Below are 17,809 nucleotides of genomic sequence, written 5' to 3'. Positions count from 1 at the left end.
AATGTAAATGCGCCAACATTTGTCAACAACACTGATGCCAAATATATTATGGTGGTTGAGCCATTTTTTCACTTTCAAAGTTAAATGTAATAGAACTGAGAACCAAATGCAAACTGAACCGAAATACAAAATGAGCCATAGGAAATTTGAACCGTTACACTGCTAAAATATATACACTTTGAGCAGAGACAGAATCATACAGAGATAGGCCATAAAGCATTAGCATATGGTACTTAGAAGCAGCAGTGAGTGACGGCCCGCTCCTGCTCCACAGACTGCCTTCTGGCCACAGACTGCCATATCCTCCCTGCTGCTCCTGAGGCTTTTGTGCTCGGCTGTGATCCGTGGATCCGAGATAATGTTCTGTTTGCTCGTTCTGGCTTTAACATGCCCAGTTGTCTCTGTACCGCCAGGGGGTAGCAAGTGGGATGAATAGAGAGCAAGCCCATGTTAAGGTTCTTCCCTTGGGGACTGGCATTGGCAGAAATCATGTGGAGCGACAGCCGCACTGCTATGAACGCTAGAATGGTGAGAAGAGCTAGTTTGTTCTCACTGTTCAACTGTTTCAAATGTTGTGAAGTGTCTGTTTGTATACTTGGGGTGTTCAAATGGTAGTAAATTAGCATTTGAGATTAATTGAATGATCAATTAAATGATTAAATAAGTGTAATTTATTTTAGGAGATTTCAGTCCATGGAAAAGTTTGGAGAAAAACTGTGTCAAAAAATAAAATATAAGAAATAAGAACTAACTAACAAACCAAATTTGGATTAATTGTTTAAATGAATTTTTTTTTTTTTAAATGAATACATTTGATTAAAATGAATAAATAAATAATTTTGTGATTAAAAGAAATCTGTGATTTAAATTAAATGTTTTAAAATAAATAAGTTATAAATAATTAATAATTAAATAAATAATATATCTAAAAATACAGTATAGTAAGTAGATTAATGTAATGTAACATAATGGAAACTAAATATTTTACAAAAAATATTTTACACATATTTAAAATTGTAATGCTTTTACCTAATTTGACTTTAAAATGGCTGTTCTGTGTGATTCCTAAGGACTGGTTATAATAAGGAGACCAGCGCAGGTGTTTGTGTTTAAAACAGTGCTGTAGGCTTCTTTATCGCCGAAAGACTTTCGCTTATCAGTTAATGATGGAGGAAAGCCTTTTTAAATGCAAATTTAAAAGTCATTTGATGTTTTGGGTCAGGCGTGTATGATGCAATTTAGCCTGCTGTACGAGTTCTCGACCATTGATTTTTTTTTTTTTCCCCCATCGTATGGTTGCTGCTTGCATTGCTTTTTGACGTATCCTAGTGGTGATGTTCTTCAATCCCTGGTTTCACAGACAAGGCTTAAGCCTAGTCTCAGACTAAAATGCATGTTTGAGTTGTTTTAACTGAAAGCAACTTGCACTAACATATCTTAAAATATGTCAGTGCCATAGTTTTGTCTCAAGATTCACACCAGTAATGTTTTTTTTCCTAAGGCATGATTATAAAAGCTATTTAAATGTCCTAATTGAACTAAAGCCTAATCCTGGCTTAATCTAAGTCCTGTCTGTGAAACTGAGCCCAAATATATTATTTTAAATAGTAATTTAGTAAATTGCTGTCTTAACTATTGTCCAATGTTTACATTTAATGAAAGATTATAAAGAAAAATTGACTTTATGTTTATGCATATATGCATTCTACCCAAAGCGACTTGCATTGCATTCAAAGCACACATTTTTTCAAGTTCATGCATTTCTGGGAATCGAAGTCAACTCAAGTCACCTTTATTTATATAGCGATTTTTAACAATGCAGATTGTGTCAAAGCAGCTTTACAGTGATAGCTGGGATATAATTTTGGCTGCACAGCAGCTCTTAAAGAACATGGTGTCATTATCCATCTTAAGTAGATTCAGTATTGATTCATTCTGTTGCAAGAATCAATAGTTATTAATTTAGTTAATTTATCTATACCAGCACTGGAGTAAACAGTGATGTCATCATCCAGCTCAGTTTAGTTTGCATACAATGGTGTCAATGCAGGCAGATCAAAACACTGTTGAATATCAAATGTCAAGTGTCCCCAACTAAGCAAGCCAAAGGCAACAGCGGCAAGGAACCCAAACTCCAACAGGTGACATCAGGTGGCAAACAGGTGTTAAAATGGAGAAAAAAACCTTGGGAGAAACCAGGCTCAGTTAGGGGGCCAGTTCTCCTCTGGACAACAGTGAACAGTGCTTTATTATGATTCAGGCAGCTATCATAAGTCCGATGGGATCACAACAGTCAAAGTATTTATTCCAGTTCCATCCAGTTGAGGATCGTATTCATCACGCCGGTATGGACGGTTTGTTGAGGAACTGTGCCACTGGCTGTCGTGTCGATGAGGCCTTCACAGTGGATGATCTAGTTGACTCAATCTCTGCTGACACTTCAGGGCTGCGTTGTGGTCGTGTCAAGGCGCAGGTCCTCAAACTCACCTGGATACGGCCCGGATCCGGCTGACTACGGTAAACCTCGGGATAAACAGAGAGACTAATATTAGCGTAGATGCCATTCTTCTTCTGATGTAACGAGTACATCTGGTGTTATAGGAAGTGTTCCCGGTTCCGGCTGACCTAATTTTATGCAGCCTAAGCGGCCGTTCACACAGAACGCGTTTTTCTGTTCCAATGCGCTACTTTCCCATTGTTTTTCTATGTAAACACGCCCTTGATGGACGTGCATGACCGTTACGCTCGCGTCTCACATCTTTTGCAGCACCTCGCACATGAGCGCTGCGTTTTTAAGACGCCGTGTCAAGTTAAAAGAATTTCAACTTTTACACGCAACACCGCTCATCAATGTCAGTTCCAAAACAGTGGACCAATCAGAAGAACTCGGAGGCGGGGCAAGCGTTGCAAGCTTCTGTTTACAGTAGCAAGTTGGCATGACAACTGTTTTATTTGATGCCAACATGGCGGAGGAGGCGCTCATTATTATCTTATTTTCTTTTTTTCCATGTCAAAACTCGTTTCTATCAATTCTGCTGTTTGCCTATTTCTGTTATTTCCGTTATTGTCGTTATTGCATCACGCCTCAAAAGCGCGTCTCGAGACCCTCGCGTTCTACGCTGCGCTTTTTAAAAAAAACATTCCTGAACGCTGCGTCTCGCGTTTTTAGGCGCAAAGACGCGTTCTGTGTGAACGGCCCCTAACAATCCTTTAACGGATTTGAAAACATAAATTGACAATGTGTTATGTGTATGCCAGGTTAAAGAGATGCGTTTTTAGTCTAGATTTAAACTGACAGAGTGTGTCTGCTTCCCGAACAATGCTAGGAAGATTGTTCCAGAGTTTCGGTGCCAAACAGGAGAAGGATCTACCTCCTGCGGTTGATTTTGATATTCTAGGTATTATCAACTGGCCTGAATTTTGAGATCGCAATAGACGTGAAGGACTATAATGCATTAAGAGCTCGCTCAGGTACTGGGGAGCTAAACCATTTAGTGCTTTGTAAGTAATTAGCAAGATTTTAAAATCTATATGATGTTTAACAGGAAGCCAATGCAGTGTTGACAGAACTGGGCTAATATGGTCATACTTCCTGGTTCTAGCTGCTGCATTTTGTACGAGCTGTAGTTTATTTATCAAGCGAGCAGGACAACCACCCAGTAGAGCGTTACAGTAATCTAGCCTTGAGGTCATGAACGCACAGAACTAACTGTTCTGCATTTGTCATTGAGAGCATATGTCGTAGTTTAGATACATTTTTAAGATGAAGAATGCGGTTTTACAGATGCTAGAAACATGGCTTTCAAATGAAAGATTGGTATCAAAAACCCGAACCCACGATTCCTGTGCTGCAGAAATGCACAATAATGGAATGATGTGCACAATAAGAGTAGGAATGCATAAAGTAAACCAAGTCCTTTTTGATTTCATGTTGACCTGAATGCACTAAAACCCAAAGGCACTGCATTTTGGAAGGAAATATGTGGCAAACTTAAGCAAATTCTACACTGTAAAAAAAATTGTTGGTTTAACTTAAAAAAGTAAGTTACCTGGTTGCCTTAAAATTTTGAGTTCATTGAAATGAAAAATTTGAGTAAATACAATGGAGATTGGTTTAATAAATAGAAACTCAAAATATTATGTTATCTGAACCACAAATAAAGTTGATTTGACAAAAGAACAAAAGTTATAAAATAATTTTTTACTGTGTACAAATTACTCCCAGTTAATTATTTAAATCTATTGACAGCCCTAATCTTCTCTAAAGCTCTTCCTAGTCAGTGCTAGCGTTTTGTCATTTGTCATTATCCGTCCTTTATGATGACTTGACCTGCCTGGATGTTGACGAACTGCGAACTCGTCTAAGCCGCAACAGCACAGCTCAGATGGGATAATCTGTTAATCCATTATCTGCTTAGCCATGGAGGTGACTGGCCATGTGTGTGTCATTGGCCCTTATTTAATGATGAAGACACTTTTCACAGGGAGCGAGGACTAAGAGGGGGATTTTCAAGGCCAGGTTTCTGTCAGCTCCAAAAGCCCTGCAGTGTGTTTTCTACTGGACTATCCTTGCCTGACCTCTCGACATGATGAAATACAGAATAAGGGTTGCCATTTATGTGCCCTATTATTGACAATAGTAAAGATCAAAGAGAAAATCTTGTAAATCCTCATTGTGATTGCTTCCATTGAAAAACATGTTTTCTCAGCTACAAAATGCTGTGTCTCGCCATTCACCTTTCATCTCCAAATCCATCTCTCCAAAGTTTCACGACAAAAACGCTCTGAGCCAAACCGTTCTTAGCCGGCCTAACTGTCAAACTAGGATTTTTTTTTTCCCCGTTCCTTCAGGAGGGATTTTATCTTTTCTCAAGCCTTCCCTCGTCTTTCTTTCAGTCACACAGTTTGACGTCTCTCTTCCGTAGGCAACTGGAAACGTCTCTCGTTGCGCAGAAGTCATAGGGAGAGGTGTGAGCGGGTATTTCTCAGTGAGGAGATTAGTATTAGCATTGGATTAGCAGAGGACGCTGCCTTCGCAAGCTCCTTGTGTGGTGTGTCTTGTGTGCAAAGTGAAAACATTGAGACGCATATATACACATGTACGCATATATGTTAACACTACAGAAGCCAATTGATTGCAGCTGTGCTACTTCCTCATATAGGTAAAAACTGGATCTTTCTCGGGTTACTTAGCTGTTCAACAGCTTTTTAAACAGTCTGTGACCTGTTACTTGACTTGTCTCAAGCCAATTTGTTAATTCCTAAAACCTACTTTTCAACAGTTCTGACTGTGAACTATTTATTGTATGTATTACACATTCTCTTGGTGCATTTTGTAAAATATTTTAGTGAATAAAAGTGAAACATAAATAAAATAAAATAATGTAAAGTTTGCATTGGAAATTGATAATTGGACAACCAGCTTTGAATCATATATACAATACACTCAACACGTATGTGTGTGTATGCACAACTGTTTTCAACATTGATAATAATAAGAAATGTTTCTTGAGCAGCAAATCAGCATATAAGAATGATTTCTGAAGGATCATGTAACACTAATGATGCTGAAAATTCAGCTTTGCATCACAGGAATAAATTACATTTTAAAATATCTTCAAATTGATTTCTATCTACTTCAACTTAAAAACTTAAGTTCATAATAATATTTCACACTATTACTGTTTTTATTGTATTTTGATCAAATAAATGTAGCCTTGGTGAGCAAAAGAGACTTATTTCAAAAACATTAAAATATACATAAAAATCTTAATAAACTTTTGAATAGTAGTGTGCAAAATTGAAAATTATAATATTTATATGATAAACATAGGTTATGTCACAAGTTATGTTTTATTTACTATGATAAACAAACTGCACAATTTAGATCCTGAAATTAATTTCTATTCTACCGGTGTAATGATGTAAAATATTAAGATATTGTTGTCTCTGCATAGCTGTGTGTGTGTGTGTGTGTGTGTGTGTGTGTGTGTGTGTGTGTGTGTGGTGTACCGCTGTGCTATGATGATTTAATAACAGCCCAGAGATGATTTCACTAGCACAGATCAATGTTGAGCGGCCAGAGAAAGAAAATTATTACTCTGCACTCCCAATACCTTTTACTAGAGAAGCCTCTCATAGCATCCCATTGCACCACTTTTATAAAACTGATGTGGAGGGGTGGAAAATCATATAAAAATGCTATTTATTTTTCATCTCCTCTTATATTACACTTGTGCACTTCTCTCCCCTCGTCTCCCCGAAGGTTTCGAGGTATTGTTTGGGATAAAATGCAGACAAATGCGGTGTTGTCTGTGTGCGTAGGCTATGGTGCACCGTCTAGCGCTCTAAGAAAGATGAATGAAAACCATATATGTGTTTTGACATGCCATTATAAATTCAGAACCTGTATGGGTTGTGTAGTGGTTCAATACAGACAGAATTTACCTTCCATTTCTTAAATCTATGATGCATCATCAGTATTTTTAGTCCATTTTATTGGAAAAGAAAAAAATGCTAATTTTAAATATATGTGCCAAAAGATAGTTTAGTCAGCTTTTATGAGTAGACTAGCATACAGATGAGCTCAAAGCTTAACAGACATCAACCAAAAACCACAAAACTAAATATATAATGCAGTCAAGGGAAGATTTGACTTCACAGATGAAAGAAAGCTGTCTTTGTGACACGGACAATGTGAGATTTAACACTCCATTCAGAATGCAAATTAACTCTCAGGTCCTTTGTATGAGGTTTGACGTCCAAAGCCTGATTGCCAAGATTATTTAATTGTTTGTCCTATTTTCCATGAGTACAAGTGAAAAGAGGCTATTATATTTGTATGAAATTCCAGAAAATTGTATTCATGAAAGTTATGAGAACTGACAGGCAATCATTTTAACTAGGTTCAGAGAATTGACATCATCTGGCAAATATTTACCTGAAATTACACAAGTTCACAAACTTTAGAGCATATACACACAGAGACAAGATAGCAAACATCCTATTCACTGCTTCCACTGCACAGATGAATATTTTTAAATGTGCTTGAACACATGAATTATTCATATAGTTAAAATCTTAATTCCCACGGCAGAGACTGCTAAAATCCAGACGTGTACAAAGAAGTTATGTGAGGTTGCATTTAAACATGGTAATGGAAATTTCTTTTATTCTTCCACCTCCTACTTTTTCTTGTTCTAAATACATTTTGTAATTTTTTTTGTAATTTTTTTTGTTTTTGTTTCTTTGCTGGATGGTTATAGTCATTATGGAATAGTTAATGGTTGTCTGTGTGTAATTATTAAAATGTTTTTTTTTTTTTTAAATGTTCAAATTCTTTCTCCTATCCAATGTTGCCAATTGCCAATTGCTCAGCTGAAAGTAGCTAAAACTGGTCACTAAATGTCGCTAGATGATGTCATATGGCGAGTCCACTGATCTATATTAATATAAATATAGTTCACGGGGGCGAGTCATTCAATCTAGATAAGGTTTGTCCAAGAAGTTGCTAGATTTGTCCCTAGGCTTTTGAAAAAAGTCTCAAAAGGGGCGAGGAAGTGGCTAAATCTAGCGACAAAATCACTAAATTGGCAGCACTGCTCCTATCACAACATCCCAACCAGCATGAAAAACACAATTTTTTTATCAATTCCCTTTGGTTTTTCTAGCATAAATCACCTTATAAATCATGTGAATATTGTCGGTTTAAGTCTTAAATGGATAGTTCGGGATAGCACACCAAAAAAATGGGAAGCACCCAAAAAATGACAATTCTATAATTTATTCTTCTATGGAACACGAAAGAAGATATTAATGTTTTTTGGCAATGCAATGAAAGCCAATGGGGTCCAGTGTTTGGACACCAACGTTCTTTTGTGTTCCTCAGAAGAAAGAAAGTCATACAGGTTTGGAGCAAATGAAGGGTGAGTAATAATGACAGAATTTCCTTATGAAGTAACCTATCCCTTTAATATTTTTATTTTTCAATTCCATTGCCTTGATAGATCTCCTTTAATTTATCAATTTTCTTTGTAAAATTGAAATCTAATCTTGGTCTTTTGGGAAGTACTCACCAAATTATCCATAATTGGCCATATTCAGCTACTGTTTGATTGAATCAAAAATATATTAACTGCCATGTGCACTTACAAAGAATATTGTGTGTGTTAGTTGTGTTTTCAGACTCTTTTCAGCCCAGTCCTCGTCCATGGCCTATGGTGCTTTCCAAATGATAGGCTCTTAATGTGCTCAGCACATGAGATTATGACTATTGATCATGCAATCATTAAATTATGTCCAAGGTAGTGCATCAAAATTGATCCCAGCAGTTCTTTAGATGAGTAATGGGCTTCCATATTCGCTCAAGTTTCACTCTACACTTCCCTTCTCCACCACTTACCTTCCCCTAAACACTTTGAACTAACAATGAGGTCTTTAGGTCATCATCTGCATCCTTGAGATGCGGTCATGACATCAGATGAGTTCAGAGGAAAGTCGCTTCATTTCCACAAGAGGTCTTTGTCCCGGGAGCTCGCGCTTCTTGCAAACAGCAGGGGGTCCCGAGTCTCTCAAGCACACATGCGTTGGTATTAAAAGGCCAGTAGTGAAGCACTTCTCCAGCGCTGAGGTGAAGCTGATATTACACACATTAGTCATCTCATTAAGCGGCTCCACAGGGAGAGACGTTGTTTGAGCAGTTTTAATTGAAAGAGAAGTCATGGGAGGGAGCAATGCGCCCATGTGAAGTTACGCAGCGGTATCTGCCCTGGAACGGAGGGACTAATATCCCGACGCAAGGCAAACAAGATGAAGTTTCCTAAGTTTTACAGCTGTGTAATCGATTAAAGTCAGTGACCGTTAATACAGAGCTTCATTAAACAAAAGTTGGTTTGATTAAACTTCACTCCCAATTACGACTGTTTGTGTACGTGCTTGTTTAGCTTGATGTCAGTGGAGTTAGTTAATTGAATTGGAAGTTGTAGTTCGGTCATGATTGGGTCTATAGTTCTTTCCGCTTTGTCAAACAGTTTACAAACCATTGAAATCTTTGTATGCTCATTGACCCAAGAATATTAGGCCTAACAAGCAGCTCTTGGTCATAAAATGAATAGTTTATTAAAATAAAATACACCGCGTTCCAAATAATTATGCAAGTGACAGATTTCAGTACAATAAACATTCAGATTTTAGTTTTTCAAAGAAAATGTTTGTTTGTTTATTTATCCATGTCTTTTTAGATAACTGGTATCAATCTCAGACAAAATAATTTGCCAGGTCTATGGAAACTCTACTTAGAGGTTGTTCCACATTATTAAGCAAGTCACAGTTCTCATGCAATGTGGGGAGGAAGAAAGACCTTTCTGAAGATGAAAAGCATGAAATGGTCCAATGTTGTGCAAAAGGCATGAAAACAACTAATATTGTGTGAAAACTGAATGGAGATTATCGAATTATCATAATATTTGTGAGTGATTTAGAGCACAGCAGAACTCGGTCAGATAAAGGCTTGTTAATGAAAGTTTCTGTCAAAAAATTAATTGTATTAAAAGGGCAGCTATAAAAAAAAAAAGCCAGTGTTAAGCAGCAAACAGGTATTTGAAGCTGCTGGTGTCTCTGGAGTCTCAAGAAGCTCTCCATGCAGGCTGGCAGTTGTGCGTAGAGATGCATTTTAGCCACCACTAACCAAACCTCACAAAGAGAAACATTTACAGTGGGTGTAGAAATACATTTTCAAACAGTTTTATTGCTGTGGTGTTTTTTTGCAGCATGGGATAGTGCATAGTGCATTGCATTTCAGAAGGCACTATCCTCCTTTTTATACCATAGCTGAAAATGGGCATTTATGAACTCCACATATCTTGCAAAAGTCATTTTAATACCCTCAGAGACCCTAAAGGGACCTTCCATCTCATTTCCCAATATTCCAGCCCAAATCATCACCTGCTAGCTCCTTGCTGACATCGCAGTCTTGTTGGAACGTGGTGGCCATTCACCAACCATCCAGAAATCCATCCATTTAGACCATCCATTGTAGTACGGCATTAGTCAGTGAATAAAACTATTTAAAAATGAGTCTTCATGTATTTCTAAAGCCACTGTAAATGTTTCTCTTTGTGAGCTTTGGTTTGGAGTGGCTGAAATGCATCTTTACGCACAACTGCCAGCCTGCATGGAGAGCTTCTTGAGACTCCAGAGACACCAGCAGCTTCAAATACCTGTTTGCTGCTCAACACTGACTTTTTTTTATAGCTGCCCTTTTAATACAATTAATTTTTTTGACAGGAACTTTCATTAACAAGCCTTTAACTGACCGAGTTCTGCTGTGCTCTAAATCACTCACAAATCTTATGATAATTCGATAATCTCCATTCAGTTTTCACACAATATTAGTTGTTTTCATGCCTTTTGCACAACATTGCACCATTTCATGCTTTTCATCTTCAGAAAGATCTTTCTTCCTCCCCACATTGCATGAGAACTGTGACTTGCTTAATAATGCGGAACAACCTCTAAGTAGGGTTTCCATAGACCTGGCAAATTATTTTGTCTGAGATTGATACCAGTTATCTAAAAAGACATGGATAAATAAACAAACAAACATTTTCTTAGAAAAACTAAAATCTCACCTTTATGTTGTTTCAAATATGTATGACTTTCTTTTATTTTTGGGAAAACAATGACAGAATTTCACTTTAACCATAACTTCGCTCAAGAGTAAGGGAACGTTTACATGACAAAAATGTACTAAAAAATAACGTTTTTTATTTGTACAGATGACACCATTATCAAAACGATCCCCATTCACACGGATCTGCAAAAATGACTAAAACGCTGTATTATGCACGCCAGACAAGTAGTTGATGCCACTTTGTAAAGAAAGACTATGCCTGCGCACATACACACATCCAAACGTGCATGCCTATAGACTGAACGCATAATACATATATGCATGCTGGTGTGGTGAAAAATCGAGTCCCCCCAAGAATCGGGTCTCCTTTAGGACCCCGAGTGATCCCATTGGTTCAACTGACTTTTAATGGGTAGTATTTTTAGCACCTGATTATAATTCCTGCAAAATCACATTATGATTTATATAGTTTTAATTGTGTTATATGGCCATTAATGTCTTTAAATTACATGATTCATATACTAGTATATAACTGTTGTGAAATTACTGTTTAGTTAGCTTAGTTACTGTTTAGTTAAGCCTGCTAGCTTAGCTTATATTATATAAGGTATGTTTTTTGCTTCCAAATTAATGATGTTTGTGTGTACTTAGCATGACAATTAATTTATTAAAAATTTATAATAGTAATAATAGCCTATATATTATACCACATTGCTATTATTGTGTAAAATTAATATTAAATTACTTTTACAGAACATAGTATGTTGCAACAATCCTTATCGTTATAAAAAAAAAAAAAAAAATACATTTTTAGGCATGGTTGTGTTTCCAGTTGTTTGTGCACTTAATGTAATAAACATTAAACAATAAATATCATACAATAGTGAAATAGGTTATAATTAGTCAAGACATCACGATAACAACTCGAAAAATTTGCATTTTCAGGCCACCAAAATGCCATTGTTGTATAAATGAACGACCAAAATGCTTAAAAAGTTTTCTGTTTTTAGTTGAAAATTGTGTCGTGTTCATTTTAATGTCCTTTATGTAAGGAAAGTTAAAAGGGGGATTTTTTTTTTTTTTCATTATTATTATTACTTTTTCTTACATTAAAAAATGAAATCTGCTATTTTTAATCAGAGATTGGGACATAAATGTGCCCACAATTGAAGAAACACCCTAATATTAAGTAAAATTATTGTAACTAGATTAAACTTCATTTGTAATTACAACTGTTTTTGTTTGTTTACCTTGACACCAGCAGAGTTAGTTAATTAATTTGGAAGTTGAAGGTTGGTAAGTTTTTTTTTTCCACTTCATCAAACAGTTTACAAACACTTGAAGTCTTTGTTTTCTCACTGACTCAAGAATATTACTGTAACAAATGATGTTAAATGGATAGTTGACCCAAAAAGATTTGTATGACTTTATTTTTTTGTGGAACACAAAAGTCCTACAGCTTTGGAATGACATGAGTGTGTGTAAATAATAACTGATTTTTAATTTTGATTGAGCTATCCCTTTAAACAGATGGAGAATTTAATTCAATGTCAGTGTTCCTGTGATTATGATAAGAGGCATTTGAAGGTCCCAATGAGTGATTTACGAGCTTCACATCACAGCCATAATATCCCAATAAACCAACCTCCAATCCAAATGCTGGTTTCCAATAACTTCCTGGGTGCTGGAGTATCTGATCTGACTGACCACAATTTCCTGTTGTGCTGTCTAGTGTATTTAATGAAGGAGAGAAAGTGTTAGGACACGGTGTGCGGGAAGAATTAAAATGAAGTTCTGGAGGAGTTTTGAAGGTTGTGGGGCCTATTTGCGACGAGAGTGAAAATGAATATTACCTGAGGAGCTTCAGTAAACAACAGCCTTTGTATTATAAAAATATGAATCAATATTGAAAAAAACCTCATGCAGTCCAAAAATAATCACAAAGATAAGCTTTTCAATATAGCCAATAAACTGTCAATGATGAAGTCTTAGAGGTGGATAAACTTTGCATTTTAGTAAGCATGGAGATGCATCAGTCTGTTATCTGAACTAATGGATGTTTCTTCACCTAGGCACTCTTAACTCTGTGGACTAGTTTAGTTAGTTTAATTTGAATGTATACATCATATAAAACTGTTGGTTGTGATGGAAATTATCTCATTGCTGAGGGATGTCACTTTCGAGCAATAATTATTAATATGGTCCATGGTTACTTTACTCTCTAATTATCAAAACTATTGTAGTCAAAGAGTAAAATGACCATAGACCAATATTTATTGTTTGAAAATTATTTATATTATTTATATATTATATATTATTAAATATTTTCATGGATTTTAAAAGCTTAAGATGTTCACGTCTGCAAAACAATCTGCAAAAAACAAACAAAATGCATTTACTAGGTAGCAAAGTTTTAATGTGTCCTTTATATAACAAAATGTAAAATGAAATCTGTTTTTTTTTTTAATCATAAAAGTGCCCATTGTTAAAGAATCTCCCTAATATTGTGTAAAATACAGTAGCTTGGCTATAAAAAAATTACATTACAAATTATATCACTTGAAGTGTCACGATTATGGTCTTCTACTTCTGTTCTGTTCCCTTAGTTCCTGTCGTTCTGCTCTGTTTAGTTCCGGTTTCATTAGTTATGTTCAGTCCCTTGTCGGTCCTCGTATATGATTTATGTGGTTTGCGTTCTTTCCTGTGTTCTCCTACGTATTTTGGATTATAAATAAAAACTGTCTAGTTGATTCTGCTTCTGCGTCATGCATGCTTACCACATCAAGAAACTTTTATCTATAACTTTTATAATTTGCATTTGGAGGTTGTTGAAGATTCCAGGCGTATAGATGAATCAATAAGTTGAGAACTAATATTTATACATAATGCATGAATTTAACACCACACAAAAATCTTTCTTGCCCTCTAGTTTGCCAGACATATTGAATCCTTAATAGCCAGTCCATCTCTCTGGTGATTAGAAAGCTCTTTTTTTAACTCATAAAAATACAGTAGCTAATTCACTTTCTTACCATTTTCACCACTTTCCAATACCGCCCAAAGAAATATCATTATGGTTCACACTTTTTTTCTTCTTAGGAGTGCCTCTTAAATCGTCCAACTCGACCCAGCAGGCTTTGAGCCGTCCAATTCAATCTATCGACTAACCGAGAGATGTTCACTGCATATGTGCAAAAGAAGAGAGGCTTGCACATTGCATGCATTTGATGGGGGACAATCAAGCTTATAACAGTTTTTATGACCTTTCCAATGATTGGGATTAGTTTGGTAAATGGTTGAAACCTTTGGGCACAGTGTACATATTACACACACATTCATGCTACAGGCAAGACCTCCAGGTGGCTGTAACTATTGGCAGATGTGTGTGGGGGGGACGGCTTCCCACCTCTCGTAGCAACAGAATGATTTGCACCTTCAGTATGGAGCTTTTCAATCCACTGCCCCCTCCTGTGTTTATTAACTCTGCTGCCTGACACTAGTTCTGCTTCTGCCGTTAAGTTAAATATATGTATAGAGTGGGGGTACAAAAGTCAAAGACCACTAGATGAAAATGCTTATATTTTGCTATTCTCTCATTTAATACAGATTTTTTCATAACAAGTGATAGTATCAGCATAATAATTTGAGTGCTATATATGTATGTGTGTATATATATATATATATATGATTGACTTAAAGTCGTCATGAAATGGAAGTTGCGATAGATTTTCTTCCCTATTGTGACGAAGAAAAAATGTAGGGTGGGACTTGATTTTGTCCATGAGGAATTGATTGGATGGTTGTGGTTTGCTATTGGTGGATTTCATGTGAGTGACAGGTTGTCCCGCCCTCACGCCAGTAAACACGTCATCAGAGAAGAGAAGAAGAGATGTTGCTGCAATAGGGAGTGGAAGTTATTTTGATTAAAGTTTATGAGGCACATGAAATTAACAATAATGTTGTGCATGGATAAATCATTTATAATAAACTGCAATATTACATAAAAAATAAGAATGGTCAATTTTGATTTCATGATGAGTTTAACTGCAGAACTTTTGATTCTATGGTTATGGTCAAATGCCTTGAATTGGGTGTCAATCATAATCAATTATTTTGTATGAAGCAGTGACATGTGCTCAATATTACAGTTTATCATTGTCATAAGCTTGAAACCGCTCCACGTTATTTTACCTTTCTAAGCTTTTTTTTTTTGAGAACAGTATCACACTGAATATCACACTGTGTCTGTGTGCATTCAGAGGAAAGGGGAGAAACTACGCGCAGTTGACTCTTGTCCTCTTATTGCAATACTGATCTGAAGCCATTCTATTTAGCATGGAAATAAGTTCACGCTATCTTGCAGAGTTATGAGATGAGGAGTTGCCGACTGGGGCCATGGGGTGCACATTGATTTAAAGTTGTAAGGAAGTACATTTGAGATGTGCTCTCTCAGACCCCTCCAAACCCCCCGTCCCCCTCTTAATTCGCACCCTGCTGCTAAGGCATTATGAGTAGTGTTTACCACAGTGCTATAGGTGCTTGCTGGACAAAACAGTAAGTATGAGCAATAAGAATAATGATATTTTCCCATACAGCATAAAATATATTTTCAGATGTTTTTTTTTTTTTTTTAGACATATTTCAAAATATACAAATGTTCAAAAGTATTGCTAATATGTTGAAATTTATTTACATAACTAAATCTTTAAAAATGAATGTATTTTATTGATTTTTTAGTGCTGTCAAATCGATTAATTGTGATTAATCACATCTAACATCAAAGTTTGTGTTTACATAATATATGTGTGTGCATATATTATATATACAGATAAACACAAACTTTTATGTTAGATGCGATTAATCGATTTGACAGCACAAAATATTACAAGTATATTGTCCAAAATAGATTATAAAAAAAGAAAAAAAATCCATATTGCATTTACCAAAAAAGATTTGGAAAATGTATTTTCTTGCCTCTTTGAGTACTTTGTACTATATTTTGGCATTTAAACAGAAAATATAATTTCAGTTTTTTTTATCGCTTCCAACATATATTTAGTAAATATTTGATATATTTTGGACAGAAAAAAATAATATTTGGCATGTATTTTGGCATCAAATGAAATTTCACCATATCTGATTTCTAAATGCTTGTTATTGATCTTATTGTGAATGATTCATGCATGTATGTGTTATAATTTAAATAAGTTTTTTGCCCAAAATATCATAACTCGATCTTCCGGTGAAACAACAGACTTTTCTCTGCTGACTTTTCTAATAATTTGGTCTGCTTAATCCTGCCTCTTTCTCACATTTGAGAGCCAGCTTGCATTCAGTTCTGCCTCCATCCAATCTACAACTGATGGACTCAAGACCCCATCCTACATTTCTTTTTAATTTCGATAATCCATTTTACTTGGATGTATGTCACAATATGGAAGAAAAGATTTGTTGCTACTTCGGTTTTATCGCCATTTTAATAAGCACTATTAATAAGACACACCAAATACATAATGTGCCTACTAACCTGCATCGTTGATAGCTGTTCTGTTTTAATTCAGAGATTGATTTAAAAAAAAAAAAAAAAAATGCCTTTGCAACTGAAACCTATAGGATGGGATGAGCATAGAAGATTGAGAGTGGAGTGAAGGTTCATGGACTAGTGTGGGTTGGTATGAAGGATGAAAGGGCACCTTTCTGTGTTAATGAGGCATTGATTTCCACATCACTAAATAATGAATTCATAAATTAGGCCTAACCATAAAACACTGTAACTGAAATCTGCCCACTCAGGGAGTTTCCATCTTGTAAATGAACCATGGAGTTGACCATGAGCATTCCTCAACTAGATCTTGTGTTCTCTTGCTCACACATGCACAGAACACATCTCACAATAATGCATTTGGGGATTGTGTGAAGTCAAAGGTTGTGTTGGATATGCTGTAGACTGTACAATATAGAGACAGTGGCAACAAAAAGCAATTTGATAGTTGATACAAATATCAAACAAGTTCCATCTGCAAATCAGTTATGCTCCGACTAACTGTGCTTTTGCGTCTCAAATCTATCTGCCTAGCCTTATAATAGTATGGTGGTGAGGTTTTGTGATACAGTATTACATTTTGATATCTATATAGATATCAAAATGTAATACTGTATCACAAAACACACACACACACACGTATAATGTATATATGTATATAAATGTATAGGTGTGTGTTTGCATGTGTATGTAAACATATAAAGTTTGGCTCCATATAAAGTCTCCATTTACTTTTTATATTCATTTTGAGCAATATGCCTGTATCTATTATTTAGACAATTAAAATTATTTTTTGTGAGACATTTAGCATGAAAAGTTTGCTTCTGCTATCTTTGAAATAGATGCTACTTGGTTTGATATTTTATATAATCCCACATTAAAGTGTGGCTTAAGTGTCCAAACACTTTTGTGGCCACTGTATTGTAAATAACAACACGGTAAACAAAGAAGCTAGAGTGTCCTAGAACCTCCCTCACTCATTGCTTAGAGAGTGTAGAATTACTTTTAGGCACCGCGCAAGTGCGCACCGTATCGCGTAGTGTGCTACCGGAGCGTCTTCAGCGCGCGCTGTAGTATGTAAACCATCACCTCACCAGTATTTCGTGTCAGAACGGGCTGGCAGGCAGGTCTAAGGACCTGGGGGATATTGGAACCCTCTTCTCGTTCATTCGCACCCACTCTCCTCCCCATACACCCTGTCGTAGCAGTACAGAAACCCAACAATCAGACAGCTGTCGACTGCCGGCTTGAGTCGCGCGCGCTACATCACCAATGCCGGGAAACCGTCAGAGAAGTCAGCTCTCTCGCGCACGGACGGACAGCGAGTATGTGAAGTAGTGACCGCAAGAATGGACCAAAGGAACTACTTCGCCCTTCTGCTGCTTGTTTTTCATGTTCAACTCACATTTGGAGAGTTCTTTCCAGGCAAGTTTGCATTCCGTTCTCTTTCTTTTGGCCACTTTGCGGAGGTTACGCGAGGTTTGAATGCCGTAACCCAAGACGGGATGAAACTTTAATAATTGTATCTTGTTTATTAATGACGGTGTTCTGAAGGGAGATGTAACTTAATGTTATAACGTCAGTGTTCGATGAAAATGAATTCTACCAGATTTGGTGTTTGCTTTATTTATCGTTTG

The 17,809-nt window shown here is 36.2% G+C and overlaps 1 protein-coding gene across 1 annotated transcript in view; it reads left to right on the top strand.

Moving 5' to 3' along the window:
- Positions 1-17,192: 17,192 nt before the first annotated feature.
- Positions 17,193-17,809, top strand: part of ptprt (protein tyrosine phosphatase receptor type T) — a 243,250-nt gene continuing 242,633 nt past the window's right edge. Inside the window, exon 1 of the mRNA XM_051897436.1 lies at positions 17,193-17,601. Coding sequence (XP_051753396.1) covers positions 17,522-17,601 — 80 coding nt within the window. The 5' untranslated portion in view covers positions 17,193-17,521. The remainder of the gene's footprint in view (positions 17,602-17,809) is intronic.

The sequence above is a fragment of the Ctenopharyngodon idella genome, chromosome 6 (genome assembly GCF_019924925.1).
Source record: "Ctenopharyngodon idella isolate HZGC_01 chromosome 6, HZGC01, whole genome shotgun sequence".
NCBI classification, from domain to species: domain Eukaryota; kingdom Metazoa; phylum Chordata; class Actinopteri; order Cypriniformes; family Xenocyprididae; genus Ctenopharyngodon; species Ctenopharyngodon idella.
Note: the sequence above shows the minus strand (reverse complement) of the source record. Positions and strands in the feature narration are given on the sequence as shown.